A 17027-nucleotide genomic window follows, 5' to 3' on the forward strand; every position below is an offset into this window, starting at 1 on the left:
AAGTTATAAACATGTCACTGATCGCAATACACTTGTCAATATGACGTCATATCTTACAACGTGACGTAGTTTGTATGCAGTGAGAGACATATCAAGTAATATTTTCTCAACAAAATATGTATTCTATAATTAAATAAAATATTATTTACAGATATTCTATGGGCCAATAACTTGAATTTAATGTCTTCATCACTATTTTATTAATATATTTTCTGTACATTATGTATTTAATTGACACTAATTGTGCTAAAACAATTGACTGCCGCATCACGTGACCAATCTAAATATAAAATATAATCGTCCTCGATATGTAGTTATTAATCATAATTACAATTATCCGATATAAACAATGTACTAAAAATAATCGCCATCCCGATTACGAATACATTTTTGAATACAAAATTTAGTCGATATTTCCATTGCGCACCTTAACTGTACTGCGTGGCCGAAAATAACTGTGTCTGGGAAAGGAGGCCCATGCTTCATCTTAAAACAATAGAATTAGCTGAGAAAAAATACAGAGGTAAAATTCTTTTAGGAAAAGCTCATCTTCTTTAATAGAAATGTAATGAATGAAATCTTCTTGATGATAAATTTATGGTTATGAAGTGTTCTGGACTTTCTTTAAAAGAAACTTTTCTCCTTGTCATAATTAATGTAATCACACCACATTCCCTCTCTCTCTGTCTCAATCTAATTATACGATAATTTTTAAAATAGAAATGTACAGCACAGAGGATGGACTGGAGGCTACCTTTCAGATTGTTCATTTCATTGGTTGGTCCCCGCATCCTTCTCAGGTAAAATTATATATAAATCCTTTATATCTCTAATAATGCAAAGTGTCAGGTTGGGTCAGTTCCAGTCTTAGTTAATGAAACCATTAAACCATTTCAAAATCTATCATGGAACAAACTTTATCCTGAGTCTAACAAAGATGATGCCTCTTATAATACAGGCTCAGACACTTACTGAGCTCATTAAAATATGGCCTCTGGAGTCACTTTTTTCCCTCTCTCAGTATTTTGAAGTATATGAAGTGAAAAATGTTCATAGTACTATTAGAAAACAATGTTTAATATGTACATGTATTTCACGAGGCCCGATCTAGTTGAAAATACGAAAACAGAATGATAATAATTTTTAGTTTTGGGAAATATATCTGTATGTATTATGCTAAGAAAAATTAGAATGAATTTTTGATACCTTGCCTTTATTGTAGTCAAATGGGGGCACTGTCAAGATATGGACCATTTTTCGTGTTTTGTACACAATTACATACTAAAAGTCTCCAATAAACAAAGAAATTGACAATTTAAAAAAAAAATAGATGATGAAATGTTTTGTTTTTCACATATATCATGCAATGTTCATTCTTCTTAAAAAAATGAAAAGAAACTTGGTGGTAGCGTTTATTGCAGTGAAAAGGGGGCATATCAAAACACAAAACTGGGATTTATTTTATCCAACTAGATATAAAATAAGTCGCCATGGGTTCACGTAAAATCAACAAATGATTGCAATCCTGTATTAGTTTCTGAAAAATAAATAATTCTTACATTTTGAAATAATTTTCTCTCCATGCTTAATTTTTTTTTCTTAACACGCGACGTTGTTATACGTGGAAAAAAAGGGGGAGGTAAAAGGTATTTTTTTAAACTCACAAATTGAAATAAAACAAGATAAAATTAATGAATCTGTACCAAGAAATTGATACATCAAAATAAATCATGTTCCAAAGTTGTTTATTAATATAAAATTTAAAAAAAACAACGTGTAAATAATAGAAATACACATGTACTAGTATTTTAAAAACATGTACAGCCTATATAGAGTTACCAGGTATGCAAGATCAGCGAAACATTTTAGTGCAATTTGACGTCATTTTAATTGTGACGTTATTGTGTTCAATTTTGATGGCAGTCAAGGGTACTGTGAAGTGCCTGAGTTGACGCTGCGTTAAAATGTATGCGCAGTGCAAATAGTGCAGGGCCTCGTTAAAGTTCCAAACAGCAATTATTTGTTAAATTTTAGCTCATTTGAGCTGAAAGCTGAAGTGAGATTTTCTGATTACCCTGTATTAGGTGTCTGTCTGACTTGCTGTCTATCTGTATATCCATCTTTTAACTGATCACATTTTCAACTTTTTTCTCAATTAATTTAAAAATTCACTGAATATCCATTCAAGGTTTTGAAGCTTTATTGACGTGTATACTTCTCACATATCTATTGCTGCACATACATGTAGTTCACAAAGTTAATTTCTCATGTCGTCCATTTTTCAGCCCAAACCATTACAAAGAGGATCAGCCCAGTTTTCTCTGAAGGATATTGATAAAATTGATGAGTTAACCAAGGAAATGAGATCACAAACAGAGGAACTGGATACAGAGATAAACCCAAAGAAAGACAAATAACACAGACAGGATAAATAACAAACATAATGCAGTCAGGACAGTTAACAAAGATAAATAACACAGATAGGATAAATAACAAACATAATGCAGTCAAGACAGTTAACAAAGATAAATAACACAGATAGGATAAATAACAAACATAATGCAGTCAAGACAGTTAACAAAGATAAATAACACAGGTAGGATTAATAACATAAATAATGCAGTCAAGACAGTTAACAAAGATAAATAACACAGGTAGGAAAAATAACATAAATAATGCAGTCAAGACAGTTAACAAAGATAAATAACACAGATAGGAAAAATAACAAAAATATACAGTCAAGACAGTTAACAAAGATAAATAACACAGATAGGAAAAATAACATAAATAATGCAGTCAAGACAGTTAACAAAGATAAATAACACAGATAGGATAAATAACATAGATAATGCAATCAGGATAGTTAACAAAGATAAATAACACAGATAGGATAAATAACAAACATAATGCAGTCAAGACAGTTAACAAAGATTTGAATAACACAGATAACATAAATAACAAACATAATGCAGTCAAGACAGTTAACAAAGATAAATAACACAGATAGGATAAATAACATAAATAATGCAATCAGGACAGTTAACAAAGATAAATAACACAGATAGGATAAATAACAAACATAATGCAGTCAAGACAGTTAACAAAGGCAAATAACACAGATAGGAAAAATAACAAACACAATGCAGTCAAGACAGTTAACAAAGATAAATAAAATGTCAGCATAACAAACAAAAATTAAAGTGTATAATGTATATTTATTGAAATTGACATAACCGAATAAATCTATAAATCTTATATTCAATCTGTGTTCATCTATTTTCTGATCTCTCTGAATGACTTATTTGTTAAACAATAAAATGCATGAATCACGTATATCATGCTCTTTGTACCCATTTTGAGTAAATATTAAAACAATTAGCTCCATGACGAGACAATGTTAAATTCAGCATGCTCAGTCTAAAAACAGAGCTTGAGTAGCTACTGGAAAATTCCTATGTAGCTTGCTGGAGACAAGGTCTACACTCTGTTGGAATTCTCATGGGTACTAATTATGCACCATTACTAGTTGTCTGTTTGCGTATTCATAAAAGGTAAAATTTATTTGAAAAACATACATGAAAAGAAGTCTCTTGATGTGACCTCACTGCAGGTGCTGGTCTAAATGAACATGTAGGATTGTTTACTTTTATTTCTTTGCATCTTATCTTGCATCATAAAAATGATGAGCTCAGGAAAAATAAAAAAACAGTTTATTTTCAATACGCACTAGTAGGTAAGACATTGGAACTATATATACTGATATGATACATTCTTCAAACGTTTTTGAAAGGTTATACATGTACTGGACTTTGTGATAAAGATATTTAACAAATACATGTAATTGTTTTGGCAATGACTTTTATGCACCGACAGCATCTGATCCTGGCTCCCCTTTCAATCAGGCCGGGAAACTGAGATTTAGATACGCTGGATATACTCCTGCTTTGTTATCTCCATATATTTTATCTATGCAATTATAACAAACTTATGAAATAAAAATACATAGTTATTAAAAGAATCGATAATATAAATAATTGCTGTGATAAAATTTAAAAATTAAGGACTATCTTACTCATGCATAGCTCTTATCCTTCTACTTATTTGGCACCATTTTTCAGCTCGATCAGGGCTATTTTTAATTAAATATTTTGGATTTCCAACGTTTTGGAATGCAATGCAGTCCAACAGATACGTTTTACATGTGGTGTTTCTTCAATGCATTTCACAATTTAAAGCTTGATTTAAAAATATCGAAACCAATTCGACCTTCAATGCGACGCCTCTTCCGTTTAACCAGTTAACAAATTCCTAGTATTTCCCCCTCTAAGAGTATAAATCGGACCTGAACAAACTTTCATTGATATTTTAGAAACAGCAAAATATAATAAAAAGTTAAATATCCACTATTGGAAAATGTTTATAACAAATTTATTTTATCTGACAGTAGTTGCTTCAAACTGTTTAAGTAAGTATAGAAAGATTTTCATATATATTTTATGATTTTCAAACTTCATTTACGTTAATGTTTGAATGATAGTAACTTATCAATGTTAATTTGCAGTGATCAATCATTTTGCTCGAGAAAAATGATTGATCATCTTCATTAAACAAAAAACCTACACAGCTTTTACTCATTTTTACATGTTAACCTTATTATTAATTCGATAAAAATTGGAACACGTATTTTTCTTCCAAAATTTAAGTCTGCAAGCTCTGTCCCGTGTATTACTTAGCTAGAAACAGCGACAAAGCATTAAGTTTCGTCACCTCTTGGTCAAATTGCTTGAAGAAATTTAGTTATATATGAAACATATGGAGATAACAAACAGCATTCAACATCAAAATTCCATAAAACAAAACAAAATAGGAGAAGAGCAAAAACGGACCTCCGAAACATCAAAAGTGGGATCAGGTGCCATGGAGGAGTGAACATCCCCTGCTTCTTTAATTCAATACTATAAAATATTGATAATCAAACGTCTAGACGTTCGACCTATTACAAGGTCAGTTGAAATGCAATGGAGCGTAGATGCCGACCGTATACAGATATTCTCCGGAAAATTTCAGAGTACATGGTTTTTTGGTACACCACAAAGAATATACTTTATTTTACGTTTAAGACATTTGTTCCGGTATTCGTACCATACCAGAGGAAATAAACCTCCAGATATCTGAAGAAACAACAATAAAATCACCAGGATATCCAGAGAAAAACTATGAAAGCAACACAATTTATACTTGGATGGTGACAGCCCCTGACGTCACAGAGGAGATATATATCAGGATAGAAATGGATATTCACCATACACCAGGATACGCATGCGATGACTACCTACAGGTTCAGTATTTAAATTCATATTATAAGAGGTCTACATGTATATCACTAACAAAAACTGAAGACAAAATAATTTTATGCAATTATAATCTATATATAGGACCTTTTTGGGAAGGCGCGCCTGTGTTCTTCGACAAATGATAAAATAAAAATAGCCATAGAAAATGAACTAAAACCTTTTTAAATGAAATAAAAAAAATTGTAAGTAAACATAGATACATGTATACTAAATATTCAGAAATTGTAAAATAAAATTAATTTTAATTAATTTCGAACGATTTTATTTTAAAATTGAATAAACACAAAAGACAGTGATCTTTTGGCATGTCAATTGTAGCAATATTCGATCTTTTCAATTTGTATTGTAAAATTTTTATTTGCATTCTACATGTATAATTTTCCATTTGCATTGTAAGATTTTCCATTTGTTTTGCATACTTGTAAATTTTATTTGTGTTCTATAATTTTCCATTATATTTTATCCTTTTTCTTTTGAATTATATATCTGTAATTTCATTTTTATTGCATAATTTTTCATTTTTTTGTATATTTTTTATTTGTATTGTATAATTTCATGTTTGTATTGCCACGATATAAATTTTCATTTGAACTGTATCATTTTTCATTTGCATTATACATTTTCCATTTGTATTGTCTAATTTTTTATTTGTTTTTTAAATAATTATAGTGTTGCCTTGTTTATTAATTTGTTTTCGTTTGTTTTTTAAATAATTATAGTGTTGCCTTGTTTATTAATTTGTTTTCGTTTCTTATTTTAAGCTTTATGAGATAATTCATAAACATTTTACAATGTATAACACTTTTCATTGATTATAATAGATTCAGGAAATCATTACCGACTTCACACTCTTTAAACAATGTGGGAAACAAACAAGAAATAGGATAGCAAGAGGAAACAAACTAATGATCATTTTCTTCTCTAACCATGACAGACTTACAGATAAAGGGTTTCGGGTACGTCTTAAAGGTAAATGTCTTTTTTGGTAATTTAAAAAAAATGTTTCACTTTTCCTCTTCAGAAATTTGATAGAAATATTGCAATATTATATGAAGCAAACAATTCAATATTTAATGTATTACTTCAGGTCAAATTTTTATAAAAATTGAAACGTTTAAAATATTCACAACAATTAGATTTCAAACATGGTTTCATGATTTGAAAATTTTGAAATCAAATCATGTATTTAATAGGTGGATAAATCTAACCATTAATATACCTTCTAGAAAAGGTAGACTTTTCACTTAATAAAAATGACTGACTTAATTAGAAGGACCTTATTTGTCAAGGCGCCTGAACAGCCAGGAAATAAAAGTTTTCTTGAAGTAATAATAAAGGATCACCCAAATAAATTACAATATACCGTTAAGTCCAGCTTTAACGTATTTGAATTGGTATTAAACTATAGTTATGAATAAATACTAGTACACATGTAAATAATATTTTATATACATGTAATTATGGCATCCTGATGAATATTCAAACGTTGAACCCAAGCACACTTTGATGACCTACATGTATTGATTAATCTGTGCTACGACACGAAATTTGACAGATCTATCTTGTAATATCTCTATTCGAACATTTGTCTGTCTCAAATGTTTTGTTGTTATGATTAAAAATCAAAATCAAAAGTTCACTCGAAAATAAATAATTTGGTTATAACGTGTTCAAAGCTACTGAGAAACCCTTTGATCTTTGATTTCGTTGCCAAGCAAGTTTATTTCCCAATTTACTTTTAACTTTTTTTCTATGTGTGTTTGATTTAAACTTTGACATACATGGCTTTCATTTCCTGTTTGTTACTTTGACGTCTTTATAATTTTGCACGAGAATTTCTTTTTTTTATATAATAACAGTATCGAAGATATTAACAAAATCAACAAAGTCGACAAAAGTTCCATCACCAATGTCAAAGACACCAATGGCACCGGAGACAAAAACGACAACGAAAACAAAAGATTCATTTCCTCAGAGAACAAAGATCGGAAATAAAGAAATAATTCGTTCAACAAAAACAGCAACAATCACAGTAGTTACAACAAAAAAGTCAAGAGAAACAAACATTTCAACAGTTTTCTCCAATTGGAAAGCCACTAAACCAACAACGCCAAAAGTGATTATGAGCGAAGCTCTGAGTTCTACACCAACTTTATACACTTCATCGCAACCACCGCACTCAACAACAGTGATATACAAAACTTCAATATCCGCACCCGTAATAATAACTTCTGGTAAGAGAGAGAGAGAGAGAGCGCGCATATATCAATACAACACTATAAGGATATTGAGATAACGAACAGTATTCAATCTCAAAGTCCATAAAACAATATACAAAATAAGAGCAGAGCAAACCTCCGAAACATCTGAGGTGGGATCAGGTGCCATGGAGGAGTGAGCATCCCTTGTCGACCGGTCAGACCCGCCGTGTGCTCGTTGTCATGATCAGGAATTAACGGAAAAAATCCGTCGTCAATTCAGTGTATAAGTAATGGACTAACAATTGGTATGAAAAACGTCACTTAGCATTTGAATCAATGATAAATTGTATTTGCTGACAAGGTCATAGTATCGACCATAGAACTTAAGAAATGGTGACTTTAAACGAGACTGCTGATACTCTTGTTTCATCAACTTGCTTGTCAATAATTTACCTCGTTTAAGAAATTGTTCATACGTAGAGGATGCTCCTGCGTATCGAATCAACTGAGATATATATACTCCGTATGCAGGTGATTAAGGTATATTGCTGCATAAGTAAGGGAAGTTGACAATAGAAAAGTTAAAGTCATCACATTTATCAGGGACACTTCTAGTATACCGGTCCCAATAAATATAATGACGCTAAAATAGGTGCCGCCGAAGGCGGTTTACATTATATAGACGATCGCATAAGCGATCAACAAAATCGAAAAAGAAGCCACAAATTGAAAAATTGACCCCAAATTCGTGTTCTTTGTGAAAAATTGGGTTTAAAAAACTGGTTTTTAAACACAGTTTTTTAAATGAGAATTTAAAGATTTCGTAAAATAACGTACTTGTTTAGGTAGTAAAACCCCATCTTGCGTTGTTTAGGAATGTAGTCACGTGATCAAATTTTGACGTAATCTCATAAATATTCATGAGATGCGTCACCTGTGTTTTGACTTAATGAAAAAATGCCTGATAGGACTCAAAGTGCAATGTTATTAAAATTGAGAGATTTTTGTGAGATATACATGGATTTAACAAATGTTAGCTAATTACTAGTCGTTGATTGATCGAATTGTGCATCATCATCAATTTGAAAAGAAAAATGTTATGAATATGGACATTAGGAGGTCAGTATATCGAGATGCAGTAAACGTTAAGTCGCTTAAAAATTAAAATAACTTGCTTAAACTTAGCACTCAAAATCGGTCATGTTTGGACAATAGACCTAGATTGATTCATCCGAACTTTCGTTCATAAAAAATTCCGGTTCTTTGTAAGCAAAAATTTCATAAACTTACGTTAGGTTATGTCGGCACGATTCAACATTAGGCCGATTCATGCAAGTTTTTGGTCACAAAAGACAAAATTTACATGAATTAGCCCAAAGTCAGAAAGATTTCAGAGTAAATTTATAAAACAACCCCAATTTTAAAAAAATTATATAACTTAACTCTAATCACTCGATCGGATGCGTTTTGTTGAAGCGAGTGGGAAATTGCGGTTTGTTTACATTCTGCATAGCAACGGCAAGGGAAATAACAGCTCATGCGCAGTCTTGTGATTCTGAGGACCGGCATACTAGAAACCTCCCTGTTTATCAAATAGCTTGTTGTTAGATTACCATCAGTGTCTTTTTAAAGTAAAATATCCAAATATAAAGCGGAATTGTCGGACTCTGTGGTATTTTTCATTTCAAGCTCACCAGGATATATCGTATCGACGTAGGGATGGAAATTATCATTATTAATTGACAACACCTCGTCGATACATCTAAATGTCGAGTTGAAGGCCACAGCAAGTGTTTTCTTCTTTTCACGCATAAGACTCTGCATAAATTCTGCTTCATATGAATATAAAAATAAGTCTGCTAATAACGGAGCGCAATTTGTACCCATTGGAATTCCAATAGATTGTTGGAATACCTGGTCTCCAAAAACCACATAGATATTGTCAATCAGAAACTCAAGCATCTTCTTGATGTCAACTTCAGAGTACTTGTGTGTGCAATCAGAATAGGTTTTAACAAAATAATTTTGCAAATGACCAATGACGAGGTAAGTATAAAATCTTTAAGTTTAAAGGAAAAAAAAAATTGGTTTCTGGGGAATTGATTTCGCGGGGCTCTCCATTCCTTGAAAACAACGAAAATTTACACCCCAGAAATTCCACATGGCTAATACTTTTATAATCTTGAATTGATAAAATTCGTTAATAATGTACACAACATAACTTTATTGAAAGGAAACTGACTGACGGAAATAGAAGTATTGAATATAAAATGAAATGGAAATACATTGGTAAACATACATAAGTGCTGCATTTTTTAATCAAGTATATATATATATATATATATAACAAGTACCTTATGCGGAGTCAAACGATTAATACGTTCATACATGTATGTATAGAAAATATAGGTAGAGATGAAATAAACACAATTACTTTTTTAAGTTGTAGATATCGGTAAAAGGACAAAGTACCTATTTTCATAGAGTTTAGAAAGGAAATTACAGAAACGCTAAATTTACATGTAGTCCTCCTACACACTGTACGAGTCATCAAAATACCGGTATAAGTCGTCGGCTAAAAAAATAATTATATGCTTACTGTCGCCGGAGACGTATGTGCCTGTCCTCACTATACATATTGATGCCCAACATTTAACATGTTTAATGGTTGCTGAATTATGTTTATGCATGTGAATGTTTGATTTAAGAATTTATCGTCGCCAATCACAATATGTATCACTATGAAAGGCAAACTTTGTCGCTCAATTCGCACATATTGCTATCTGTGCAAACTTGTCTGATTGATGGCAATATGAACAGTGAGCTCGAGGATAGGTACTTATTGTCACCACCAAAGGTACATATGTAAGGAGACAAAATGAACCGTCACAAATGGCCAATAACACCCCCATTGTAAAACTGAATGCACTGCAGGGTCATTTAATACTTGAAATACCAGCTACCACTTATTAAAACCTACAATCAGTTCCTTTTTGCTCTCAACATTTGATTATATAGACTTCAAGTACTACAAGTTTGCGTAAAGTGGATAAGCGCCTACTTTACATGCACATTTATAACCAAATATTTACATTTCCAATGTCTTTTGTCCTAAATAAAATTACAAATAGTAAAAATAATTTATATTTATTTAAGGTAGGATACAATAGATAGGCCAAATTTTTCCTCAAATTCAATTTCCTGAAACTTTGATATTTTGTTTTAGGATACAAAATCTCTCCTTATATATGATATGAAAGAAATTCAACCGCACATTTTTTTTCCACATAGTCTGAAATATGGCCTATCAGACCCCTGTAAGAAGATGGTGAAATCAGACAGCAGACTTGAGAATGAGCCTCATTTTAGAATTATCAATTGATCTATTGCTTTGTGTAATACTTTTAATAAAGATATCCTTTTTGTTGTTTTAAGTTAGTAAGTCAATTTGATAATGGAAAATTTGAGTAAAATATTAAGTAAAAATATAACATACGTAGAGTCGGAATTGAAAATTCACAAGTAATTAATCGACAGTTTAAGTTTTCTTACGAGAAAATGTATGATTAAATTTTTACAAAAAATCAACAGCATGATTCAAATGGGTCCTAGAATAAAATGTGTAAAAATAAAGAAAATTGTGTTCTTTTGCATGTCAGTATAAAACAGAGGCTACAAAGGCTTATACTTGAAAGTAGAAAATACCTGCTGTTTCTTTCAAATCGACATTCAAGTATAATATGACGACGTATTGTTAATTAAAAATGACTATTACCATTCTTATGTCGATACGATATACTAGTATCCCGGTGTTCTGGTGATCTTGAAATAAAGGACATCACAGAGTTTATCACAACTGTTTCATGTTTGAATAGTTTGCAAGAAATAATATTAATGCTAAATTACAAATAAATCACCCTACTTTCAATTGTAAACTACCGTTCACGGTAGCTCAGTCGGTAGAGCGCTCGCTCCGTGATCGAGAGGTCGTGAGTTCGTATCTCGGCCGCGACTGACCTCCTCGTTAAAATGGTTCGCAACTGTTTCTTCGCCATGCGCTCGGCACTTTGAAGTGAAAGTTGCGGGTCCTTCGGATGAGACCTTTAAAACCGAGGCCCCGTGTCAGAGGCAGGCGTTGGCACGATAAAGATCCCTCACTGCTCAATGACCCTGAGTGCCGATCGAGGAAAGGTCAAAATTTGAAGCCCCATCATCGGCATACGGTGACGTCTCCATATGAGTGAAAAATTCTCGAGAGGGACGTTAAACAACAAACAATCAATTAATCAATCAATCAATCGTTAACTTCCCTTACTCATGCAGCAATATACCTTTATCACCTGCCTACGGTGTTTATATCTATCAGTTGAATGGATACACAAGAGCATGTTCTACGTATGAACAATGTCTCAAATGGGAAATTATTGACTAACAAGTTTTTGTGGTCATGGATATTGCCTAAAAAGCACTTTAAATAGAAAACTGTTGGTAGACGTAAAAAAAATAATTCATAATCAACACGTTGTTTTCTGAAAGAATGGCTGGCCAATCCGTAAATTTAAGTTTCATAAAATGTTTATTTTTTTCTATTGTATAAACACCCAATATCTTAACCGTGTATTCATGGTACAGATGGGAATTTAAAACGATCTTTTCTAGGTAAACTTAATAAATATCAACGGCATGGTGCCTAAAGATTTCTTGAATATCAATAGATAATCAGGGTCACGCGTTTTTCATCGTCTGAATACATAGTAAGCGCATGTTTGTCGGCTGATCTTAAGAAAACTGTAGTTGTATATTGAACAAAATAATGTCACATTAAAAGGAGAAGTGCCGACAAAGGTGCGCCCACACTTAATTTAACCAAAAACATATTCAAAATAAACTTCTCGCTTCCATTGTTATGACTGCGATTGACCTGTTAAATATTACAATTCATCACGTGATGTCCACCTGCGTGTGTATTCGTGAAAACAGTTACATTGTATTCTTCTACCTGACCTCGTTCTAAATCACGTCTATGAGCGCGTTTGGTTGCTGTTTTCAGAATTTATCAAATTAAATTTTGTTTTCATTTTGCGTGTCATCAAACTTTTTAAATAACTTCATATTGACATCACGGTAATATGCTAAACGCGTATTCGATTTTTTGGAGAGAGAGGGAGAGAGAGAGAGATGTCAACAATGACTCCAATCGATAGCCCCGCCTCCTATAAATACTGATTATGTGACCTAAAAACCACTACGTACGGGTACATGTCAAATTCCGGAAAACGACACTTGTGTATCGTTGCTTCAATTTTGATACATGGAAACAGGGCACTGAATTTGTACAAATGTTCCACTTAATATAACCAAGTATACGTAGCCTTTTCCATTGTTTGTAATATATTTTGGAATCTCTTCATTAAGTAGAGGGTCCGCAAAAAGATCCAAAATAGGGCGCTAAGTCCACCTATTCTTTTCTTACAAAGGTCAAGATGCTACATTCTTAATCATAAAAATATTCAATATTATATATTCCATCGTACTTTTAAAAAGTCTTCTTAAAAGTTAAAAGGCCAAATGCCGATTATTTAACCTCCTGTTTACAGTCGTATATTGTCTGACATGAAACATAACATTCATTAGGTCTTTGTTTTTATATTTAATTTGACAACAGAGTACATCGTATACCTTAACGATCAATATACATAAAGTTAACGGCAGATGGGACCGATGAATACAAAGTTTTTAATATCTAGTTATTTCAAAGTAATATATAAAAATTTTCTACAGTTTCTTTAAGGTCATTATTAGTATTGGTAAACTTAATCAAATTATACTTAAACATTAATACAACATCCAATAAAAATGGCGATTCTAACAAGCTTAACCTCTATATCAAAATTTAGAAAGAATATCTCTTAATAATTGCTGCTCTTGTAGGCTCCTCGCAAAGTGCTACATCACCAGAGGAACCAATATCATCAAGCATAAAGCTGAGCACTGAAACGTCCACTACTGAATCTATACCGATCAATCAGGAAATTGGTTTGAAAATTGATTAGTTGACTCTGAAGCGTCCTTGAATTATTGAATGTTAAGATATCTATATTTTCCATTCTATTCTACTTTTTATTTCATATAAAAACTTTCAATTTTAATTTTTTTTTGTGAATTAAAATCTATTTCTGAAAATTACTTTGATTTTAGGAATGGAAACGATCCTAATTATTTTCTGTTGATAGCTTATAATTATACGTTTATTATTGTGAACCTTTCTGAAATATACAATTTCACGATTGTAATTTATCGTTATAATCGTCTTAATCAGTGCTACTGATGATGGGAATCGGAGTGGTGGAAGTGACGATAATAATTGTGGGTGTTCTAGCAGTCAAGCGATTTAGACAGAAAAAGTAAGAAACACATTAATATAAATCATATTTTTCTTTTATTTCAGTAACTGTTATTATCAATGATGCAATTACCACAACTTTTCCTTGTTAGTTCATATAATCACATGAAAAAGAAACATTTAAAAATAAAAAGCAGATGATGTCAATATTGTATGGTCTTTCAAAAGCATTCTAACATTTTTTTACTCTTATAGAAAGAGCTCGAGAACCTCAAAAGAAGCCAATGATCGTCGACCTGTCTCCAGAAAAACAGTTTTCGGTATTGATAATGAATATGACACCATTCCATTTGACGAGAGCGATGAGAATCCATATAAAGATCTCTCTGAAGGGGTTTACGATGCAACCTCAAAACGCCGATCTCATGTCAATGGGCAAAGGAGTAATTATTCCAGGGGAAGCTTCTTTTTGCATTTGTTTAATAAATCAAATGTTAACGAAAGAAAATCAATAGAAGCTAGAAAACATTCCAATGTCATTGAAGAAGGAAACGATTCCAGTGGCTTAAATTCATCTGAAACGATTGTTTAGGCGAAACGATATATAAAGAAGAAAGAAAAAAAGGAAGGCGTTTGTGTGTTCATGCGTATCTATAATCTCCGATGAAAACGACATTTTAGAAAGCCACCTTAATTTTTATTTTTTGGCTTTTAGATCCCCCTGCAATAGTTAAATACTATTGTGTAAATAATTACTTGGTGATTCTTATGTTTTAATATGTATTTTAACATTATTTATTTATGGTCCTTTACTTATACATCCTTATGTTATATTGTTATCTTAAAACTAGCGATATCCCACAGTCATTTGCTCAAGAAGTCGGATTTGGTTTTTTTGGGATCTCCCTATTAGTAATGTAGATTATTACTAGTAAGTTAATTAGATTCTTCATCAATAATTAACAATATTAAAAACAAACTAATATATTTGGTAAACGATGTAAAAATTAATAAAGCTACCGGTCTAAGATGTAGTGGGTTTAAATATACTTCTTGTTTTGTTTGCTACTGTGAAAAAGTTTTTTTTTTCAGAAATGTAAGTGTATTTCATATTTATTGTTATTATAATATTTTACTAATCTCTAAAAACCTTACTGGATTTTTCATAGATTATAATTACTCCTCTAGGGATGAATCCGTTTATCTGTCAGATATGAATCAATAAATATATTTATACAAAATATTTATTTTTCAATTGTAAATAAATATTTTCATTCTGAATCATGCATTTTGATCAGTAAATTTGATCTGTATTTATTTTGCTATGTATATTTCTTTTATTTGTAATAGCTGGTCCAGATGGAGCATTTGAAGAGGAACATGATTCAAAATCATGAGAACAATTGCAACACTCATACAAGTAGAGCTTTTCAAAAAAGCTTACCGTCTTTAGCAACAATTTTAAACAGTAAACAGATCTATAATTCTTTTGAATTTCTTGATTTTGTATTTCTAAATTAGCTTTTTACGGGCATAAGCCCTACCACGGTTGTCGCTCGGTCATCTCCGTAAACTTTGACTGGCCGAGATCTTTCGGCAAACCTCGGCTGATTCTTATTCACTCTTCAAACAAGAAAGGGGAAAAGAATAATAACAAATTGTAAAGCCTGCAAGCAATAACTATCAAATTTTATTTATAATGAAATTGAAGAGACCTTTTTATTTATTGCTATAAAAAATATCATGTTATTAAGAAATACTTACTGCTGATTTTGTTGTTCGTTTTGTCATTTTTTTAAGATTGGAAATCTTGCAAAATTGTTAAATCGTACGAAAAATAGATCATTAGAAAGTTATCTCCCTTGCCTTGAACAGCATTTCAACCAATGAAATAATTGAAAATTTTCTCATCATGCAATTTCTACCAATCACAAAAAAGAGGAAGTGCATAGTCCGAAGACTGTAAAAAACTTCAACTATACAATACCGTCTTCCAAGGAAGACGGTAATTAACCGTATTCCACGATGCACATCTATTATATTTGCATGTGAAAATGTAATATTGAAAATTCTAACCCCCCCCCCCCCCCCAAAAAAAAAAAAAAAAAAAAATTTTTCTACCATACAAGCTTGTTTAGTTTTTGTTTGTTTGCTTTATGACTGAAAAATCCGTGGACAATTCAGCAAAATATACAGACGAGATATATAAGCACGGTATGGATGTCGAAAATAAATTATTTCTGAGCATAATTTTTCCATTGTTAATTTTACAGTTATATGGATGACGACGTACAAAATAAAATTAAATATTATACATTCAATTTTCCTGACATTGCTTATTAGTTTTTGTTCTTTTTTCTTTCCAGTCAAGCAGCCATATGGATGTTATATTTATTTAATTTTTCAATATTTAATGACCAGCAATGCTACCCTAATTTACACTGAAATTTGTGTCCAAATATCAGCCCTCTACTACTTATGGAACAAACGTTACACTGCATTTAATGACAGGCTGTTACATGCCTTTTTATTACATTTGGATAGCACAAACTCATACTAAAATGTAAACTAACAAGGATTCTCTAATTTTTTTTTCACAAAATATGACAAAAACATGCCACAACTTATTTTTCTTACAGGGGTAATTCATTGTTAAAAATATTGTAATATTATTTTTTTTCCCCTGTACTTTTGAAAGAAATGAGCTTAAATAGAATTTTTAGAAGTTTTGTTTTTACAAAATATTCTTGTAGAAAAAAAAAGATTTAAAAAAGTAAGTGAATGTCTGACTGTTCACATAAAATTGAAAATATTGTTTTACTGTACACATGTGATTTTGTTTTCAATCAAATCTTAATGCATAAAATTTCATAGTGACATTTTAAACAGAAGATGGAAAGTATATATAGTGTAGTATGTATGTGGTAATGAATATTAATCTGCTTTGGCAGCAAATAATTCATAAATAATTTCACTAAGATTACCTCTTGTACGAAAAACTGTGACAAATTTCAAAGCAGGTTTTCATGTATGTACCATTACATACAATGTATGTAGTGCGGTATATAAATATTTTCTTTAAATGTAATAATTCATCGAAACAATTCTAAAATAAGTTGATATTGAATG

The 17027-nt window shown here is 31.3% G+C and overlaps 2 protein-coding genes across 2 annotated transcripts; both read left to right on the forward strand.

Moving 5' to 3' along the window:
* The first annotated feature begins 445 nt into the window (after window positions 1-445).
* Window positions 446-2469, forward strand: LOC134254905 (arginine-hydroxylase NDUFAF5, mitochondrial-like). Its single transcript, XM_062737435.1, has 3 exons — window positions 446-523; window positions 721-800; window positions 2286-2469. The coding sequence occupies exons 1-3, from the start codon at window positions 478-480 to the stop codon at window positions 2415-2417; spliced, it is 258 nt and encodes an 85-aa protein (XP_062593419.1). The 5' UTR covers window positions 446-477; the 3' UTR covers window positions 2418-2469.
* Window positions 2470-5142: 2673 nt separating this feature from the next.
* LOC134254903 (uncharacterized) lies at window positions 5143-15295 on the forward strand. Its single transcript, XM_062737433.1, has 7 exons — window positions 5143-5338; window positions 6176-6323; window positions 7214-7588; window positions 13487-13591; window positions 13875-13959; window positions 14154-14341; window positions 15249-15295. Exons 1-7 carry the CDS (start codon window positions 5243-5245, stop codon window positions 15293-15295), a joined length of 1044 nt encoding a protein of 347 aa, XP_062593417.1. The 5' UTR covers window positions 5143-5242.
* The last annotated feature ends 1732 nt before the right edge of the window (window positions 15296-17027 follow it).

The sequence above is a fragment of the Saccostrea cucullata genome, unplaced genomic scaffold (assembly GCF_032062105.1).
Source record: "Saccostrea cucullata isolate Sc308-1 unplaced genomic scaffold, CSIRO_AGI_Scuc_v1 ctg1330, whole genome shotgun sequence".
Lineage (NCBI taxonomy): Eukaryota > Metazoa > Mollusca > Bivalvia > Ostreida > Ostreidae > Saccostrea > Saccostrea cuccullata.

Excerpts from the sequence above, each read along its gene's own strand:
- LOC134254903 (XM_062737433.1), top strand. The coding sequence starts at position 5,243 with ATGGTGACAGCCCCTGACGTCACAGAGGAGATATATATCAGGATAGAA. Across the intron at positions 13,960-14,153 it reads AAGCGATTTAGACAGAAAAA|AAAGAGCTCGAGAACCTCAA; the intron begins GTAAGAAACACA and ends TTACTCTTATAG. Across the intron at positions 14,342-15,248 it reads TCATGTCAATGGGCAAAGGA|CTGGTCCAGATGGAGCATTT; the intron begins GTAATTATTCCA and ends TATTTGTAATAG.
- LOC134254905 (XM_062737435.1), top strand. The coding sequence starts at position 478 with ATGCTTCATCTTAAAACAATAGAATTAGCTGAGAAAAAATACAGAG. Across the intron at positions 524-720 it reads AGCTGAGAAAAAATACAGAG|AAATGTACAGCACAGAGGAT; the intron begins GTAAAATTCTTT and ends TTTTTAAAATAG. Across the intron at positions 801-2,285 it reads GGTCCCCGCATCCTTCTCAG|CCCAAACCATTACAAAGAGG; the intron begins GTAAAATTATAT and ends TCCATTTTTCAG.